Source organism: Carassius gibelio, chromosome A18 (genome assembly GCF_023724105.1).
Source record: "Carassius gibelio isolate Cgi1373 ecotype wild population from Czech Republic chromosome A18, carGib1.2-hapl.c, whole genome shotgun sequence".
Taxonomy (NCBI): Eukaryota; Metazoa; Chordata; class Actinopteri; order Cypriniformes; family Cyprinidae; genus Carassius; species Carassius gibelio.
The window spans coordinates 19,825,530-19,831,934 of NC_068388.1; the positions used below are offsets into that span (position 1 = coordinate 19,825,530).

At 31.3% G+C, this 6,405-nt stretch overlaps 1 protein-coding gene across 1 annotated transcript; it reads right to left on the reverse strand.

Annotated features, from left to right (window-relative positions):
• Positions 1-889: 889 nt before the first annotated feature.
• Positions 890-5,001, reverse strand: LOC127934488 (uncharacterized). Its single transcript, XM_052531924.1, has 7 exons — positions 3,735-5,001; positions 3,603-3,635; positions 3,211-3,510; positions 2,693-3,007; positions 1,874-1,981; positions 1,760-1,784; positions 890-1,661 (listed from the first exon to the last, which is right to left on the reverse strand). Exons 1-7 carry the CDS (start codon positions 3,757-3,759, stop codon positions 1,529-1,531), a joined length of 939 nt encoding a protein of 312 aa, XP_052387884.1. The 5' UTR covers positions 3,760-5,001; the 3' UTR covers positions 890-1,528.
• Between the last annotated feature and the right edge of the window lie 1,404 nt (positions 5,002-6,405).

The window sequence follows — 6,405 nt, forward strand, 5'->3', positions numbered from 1 at the left end:
GAACAATAATGTTGTGAAATCAGAATTTGGAATATTACATAATTGTGTTATAGATGTCCTTTGTTCTTTTCTAAGTCTATCTTGTGTATCAGCTTGTGTGTACATTTATGTTCATAGCACACTGAAAAGCTAACGGTATATGTGACCCTGGACCACTAAACCAGCCTTAAGTGGAAATTTTTCTAAATTTACAATATTTGGCCGATATACAACCATTTGAAAATCTGGAATCTGAGGGTGCAAAAATTAAATAAGATCTACATACTGAGAAAATCGCCTTTAAATTTGTCCAAATGAATTCTCAGCAATGCATATTACTAATCAAAAAATACTAAATTAAATTAATTATTTTTGACATATTTACGGTAGGGAATTTGTAAAATATCTTCATAGAACATGATATTTACTTAATATCCTAATGATTTTTGCCATAAAAGAAAAATCAATAATTTTGACCCATACAATTTATTTTTGGCTATTGCTAAAAATATACCTCAGGGACGTAAGACACATTTAGAGTTACTTCTTTACTCCAAAATAAGATGTATATATTTCAATGGAAGAAAACATGATTTACTCGAAAAATATAACTAAAAACACTACATGGAGTTAAATATCTACTGATTCTGAAAACAAATATATGCAGTGTTAAAAGTTATTTAGTATTTTATTATTTTAATGTGTTTGTACTAAATGACCTAAAATTGACTTTAATTTAATATTTATGTGATGTTAACAGTTAGTACATTTCACAGCAATATCAACCTTTAAAATAGAATTTGTATGACAAATAAAGATTTTTTAAACTGCATAAAAAAACATGGAAATATGATCTGTACCTGGTGAAATATCTTTAAATTCCAATTATTTTATTGTGAGATATTCTTCAGTACATTTGTGAAAACAATAACACACTTTAGATTTAGAGAAAAAAAACAACAACATCAGTTTGTATTCAAAAATTTGTTACATTAACAATATTCATAATGTATTTTGGTATGAATGAGTTGTAATGAATGTCCAGTCTTGAAAGATAATTTACAGCAATGTTTACATGAAAAAAAAAATTGTGCACAGTGACTAAAGTGATAATCAACAATTAGTCAGTAGTTCAGTCTCATAAAAAAATGACAATAAACAGATTACAAAGAGATTAAAACAGAAACTTAAAAAGGCCACAAAAAGCAACAGTTGTAAAATAGCAAAAGCAAAGATAACACTACGAAGTTGCAACAGCATAATTTAATCATACTGTAATGCTTCCAACGTCATTATACTATTCATCTGTAAAAATAAAAGACATTTGTGTTATGCAGATGAGGTTATTCACTGTAACTGCACATCACAAAATGACTAAATTTCTGTATATATATTACTGTGTTTTACAATACTGTAAGATTGCTTCAATAATTACACAGCATTAACATATAAAATTGTCAGATTTTCTCATGAGATCAGGCTAACTTTGCAATGTATGAAAGTTAATAAACAAGTTAATAGAGTTAATAGAAATCCATGAGCTCAGTTGTTATGTATAGTGACAGCATACCCAAACCTTCTGTTTTCCATAAGAAATAATCCAACAAGAAATAATAATCATTAAATGAATACCTTCGTAGAAAATTTCTGTTCCTCTGAGCTCTGTCTCGTTATTCGAAGATCTGTTGATTTAGGAATGCATTAAAATTGTTCTAAATCTAATATCTGATATATTTACATTTCTAATTTACTTTAATTTCTTGTAATTTTTCAAAGTGACCTTTCAATGTTGATTCTAAGGCATCCTACAAGAAAGAAAATGAGTTTTAGAATTTAAACAGAACAATTCAACAAAATTGAGTGTCGGTGTTTGCAGATCTAGAGAAAGTTTTACCTCGTTTTCGGATCAGTGCCGAGATTCCCAGCAACAGACTGAAGAGCAAAACTATGCTAGAGTACCTTATGACAAATATGACTTTGTCAGTTATGCTATTAGATGTCACTGTCAAAAAACACAACAAAAAAAAAAAACACAAAAAAAATATCTTATTTTGACAGTTAACTTAATTCTTATAGTTTAGTACTGTAGTTAACTATAATGCTTTATTTATATTGGTATCTTCAGATAATATAATATGTATGAAATAAAAGGCTATACCTTTTTCAAGTTCAAGACAACACTTTTAACAATTAAGAACACTTAAAAAGTGTGCACTGTAATTAGGATGTATGAAATATTTTATTTAAAGTACATTTTAAATCATTGTTTAAAAATCTTTAGTCATGTTTTAATGCACTTACTTTGCTGTGTTTAATACTATACTAATGCACATGTAAATAAAGATGTAAAACTAACTTTAATGTGTGTTGTTAACTATTAAATTTAAAGTTAATATTTTTTAAATGCACTAAATTACAACTTTTTCATTTCAAATGTGTAATTGCAAATATATGTAAATAAATGACATGCACGTTTCAAGTGTACAGACGGCAACACACTTTAACCATATTGTAGACAACAGAATTATGAAATTGCACATCGCTTAAGTCTTAATTAAGTGGGTTATAACAACTTTAAATTTCAGCTTATATAATAGCTGCATTTAATATAAACTATAAACACATTTTTACAACTTCCACTGAGCTGATTAAATTAGAACTCTAAATTGTAATTTTTCTTTTTGTTTTTTTGTTTGTCCCCTCCCATTCTTACCAGTAATCTCAAGATTGACTGTAATATTTTGATGAAGTCTCATTCCATGGTAAGGGAGTATGTTTAGGAATACAACACAACTGTATGTCCCAGCATCTTCAATCCTGACATCTCTGAGGGTGAATGTTGTCATCATCTTCTCTGTGTCCCAAATATTAACTTCAACAGGCGTTCCATTTTTGATGAGATAAGCCCAAATCATGTTCTTGGACTGGTTTTTGTGTAAAGGTTTGGATGTCGAACAGTTAAACTCAGCATCACTTCCCACTGGCACCTCAGGTTTAAGTAAAGTAATCTGTGTATAAATTAAAGATTCTGTGGCGAGAAAAAGAGCACTTACGATTAAATGTTGTAGTGTATCCCTTAATATATTCCAGGACAAATCAACCTACCCCACATACACATACAAATATTTTCAATATCAAACATTTCTCTCTTATTAAAGGCAATTTGTAAGTAATGCAATATTTTATAAAAACATACTCACAAATGTAGGCAAACAGTGCTGTGTATCTTACCAATCACATTTATGAAGATGTAATTTTGACCATATCCTGTCACTTTGGTTATTTCCAACTGCTCTTCTGAAAACACACAGCTGTAGTTGCCTGAAGCGTTAATTTCTATTCTCTCTATTTTAAAGGTGGTGTCTTGTCGAGGTGTCCCTTTTTTCATAAGAATGGCTTTACCATTTTTACACAGATATGAATAAACTGCCTTTACTGTAAAGCCAAATGTGCTGCAAGTAACCTCCAGTCTTCCACCTTCTGGAACTTCTGAATTTTCACTGTAAATCTTAGCTTGATGAATCTTTTGACCTGAGAAGGTAAGAAGTTTGGGACATTTTCATCCTGATAAATACAACAGTACATTTACTGAGTTGTTTATTAAGTGTGTTATTGGAACATACCTTGACATTTAAGGAATAGATTCACTGTGATATCTAAAAACAATAATATATTTTTTAAACCAACACCACCAGCATTTGTGGAGATTTCATTAATTGATCATTAATGATAGATTAAGTAATTTCAGTACTTACATGCAAAGAGAAGGACACCAACCATGGCTGCTTAGATTTTATTCACTTTCTCTGCACAAAATAATTGAGTTTCCCGTAGCTTATGACCTATATGCTATTACAGGGTCCCTGCAGTGAATAGAATAAGGCAGTGCTTTCACTAAGGTACAGTAATAGACATGCTGTGAAGGTGTTCTAAATGTGGAAACATTGTCAAACAGTGCTAACAGATGTACAGTATTTTACATATAAAACATTTAGTTAGAACTACATACATTCAATATTCACCACTCACAATGGATTTTTCGGATGAATAATCATTATTCCTCAACATAAAATTCAAAATAGTTAATGTCCTTCTGAAAAAAAGCCTGTCATTTAAATCCTTAACAGTAAAGTGAACTGAAATTGAAACAATTACTTTTTATTTAAACTACGGTTCCCCACAGTCAGCAGAACTGAGAAAAAAAGAGTTTATTACATTTGAAATGTGGATATTTAACTTACTACAGGGGGCCTTTATTCACCCCTCAAAGCAGTATTGGGACGTTTTATTACAGATACGTCCATCATATTTCACGTCTTCTGAACAGTTGACAACAATCACCCACTTACCCCTACAGAAAGAGCAGGGATAATTTTTAATATAATTTTGATTGGATTTTTCTGAAAGAGGAAAGTCACACAGTGTCACAATGTCTGATCTGTGTATCCCTGGGTGTCCACTAGTGGTCTCACTTCCCCATATAGTCACCCCACTGCAGGCACTACATTTCCCACAAGTCTTTGTCTGATTATTGGATTCTCCTAAATAAAACACTGCAAATTGGATCTCTCTGTTTGTGTGTACGTTCATGACACATAAACATAGGATGTCTCAAGGGGGACAAATAATCTTAATTTACTTTAGTTTTACGATTTAAAAAATATAATTTCTTATTACTTTAAGTTTGGCGTGAAATATAACCTGGAAATGTTCTTTATAGATTTAATGAGATTCACCTCTTTATATGTAAGTCAGTTCTTTATATGTAAGAACATCTCATTCGTCTCTTTGTCTTCGAAACATAGTATTTTGCATATGCAACAGGACTGGATGCTGATGCAAAAACGATTGAAGATTCTTAGAACACTAACATGTTGCATTGGTATCTACATACAGGTCCTTCTCAAAAAATTAGCATATTGTGATAAAAGTTCATTATTTTCCATAATGTAATGATAAAAATTAAACTTTCATATATTTTAGATTCATTGCACACCAGTAGCGTAGCCAGAAAAGAGACTCTGGGTGTGCATATGAAAATCTGGGTGTGCCACATTTATTGTCAGATTACTGTGCAAAATTATGGGATAGCATTTATGTCGCACTGCTTCCGTCCAACCATTCCGTCGTGTCAACATGTAGTTAATTGTTAAATTAATTAGAAGCACAAAGTCACTTTTACAGACTTTTAAATTAAATGTTCCCTTCTGGTGGAATGAACTCCCCAACTCAATCCGAGCAGCTGAGTCCTTAGCCATCTTCAAGAATCGTCTTAAAACCCATCTCTTCATCTTTATTTGACCCTATAACTTTAACACTCACTATTCTAATTCTATTCTTTAAAAAATCTAACTAACTTTCTAATCTTTTTGTATTCTATTTTCTTTTCATTTATTATGCAATTGTATATGTATGTGTGTGTGTATGTGTAAAGACCTCTAACTAGCTTGCTCTATTCTTTTATTTATTTATTTTTATTCTATCTGTTTTCTTTTTATTTATTATATTATTTAAAATCCCATGCTACGTGTACTGTGTTAACCTAACTGAGACTTGTTATAGCACTTATATATCATTGCTCTTTTTGTGGTTTTTGATTGCTTCCACTGTCTTCATCTGTAAGTCGCTTTGGATAAAAGCGTCTGCTAAATGAATAAATGTAAATGTAATGTAAATGTAATAATTTTCTTCCAAATACGATAATTTTGAACTTCTGGTACGATACTTGGACATTTCCAATCTGGCAACACTGTCTGTTGATGTTGGCCCGGGGAGTGAGAAACATCCTCATCAGGTGTAACTTTAGCTAGTAATATTGCTAGCTAGCAATGTGCAATCAAAAATTATCTGTTAATATCATAGACTTCTGGGGTCAAAGTCAGCTGCTGTTTGCTGATTGGTTGGCAGTCCAAATGTCGACAGATATATTTTAACAAACATAATTTAAAATGTAAATTACATTTTAACATTTTGGCCATTATGGCACCATATATTGGATTCTAAATCTCCCCTGAGAGTATGATTTAGAATGTTCAGTAGCATCACAGAACTGCCAGATTCAAACAGCTTTGCTTTGGCTGCACTGACCGAGAGACTGAGACGGACGCACAGCGCTTGTCATATATCACAATTAACATGCAGTGTTTTAAACCACATAATGTTTATTTTAGGTTTCATACATTTAAATATACATAATCACTAGTAAAACAATATATTGGTAGTTTGTAAAATACACACTGATGTCTACTGCAGCAGCAACAACTATCTATAATCAAATGTAATTTGCCGACGTGTTTTATTCATATATCAGACACACATAGCAGAACAATAAAGTTTACTCTAGTCTTCGTCAAGTTCAAAAGCCACTTACTTTCATGTTTTCCGGGAGAAACTAGGGAAATTCAAGTGCTGTACGTTAATTCCGGC

Coding starts and splice junctions, on each gene's coding strand:
- LOC127934488 (XM_052531924.1), bottom strand. CDS start 3,759: ATGGTTGGTGTCCTTCTCTTTGCAT. Junction 3,511..3,602: donor TCTATTCCTTAAATGTCAAG/GTATGTTCCAAT, acceptor TTACCTTCTCAG/GTCAAAAGATTCATCAAGCT. Junction 1,982..2,692: donor AGTCAATCTTGAGATTACTG/GTAAGAATGGGA, acceptor GTTTTTTGACAG/TGACATCTAATAGCATAACT.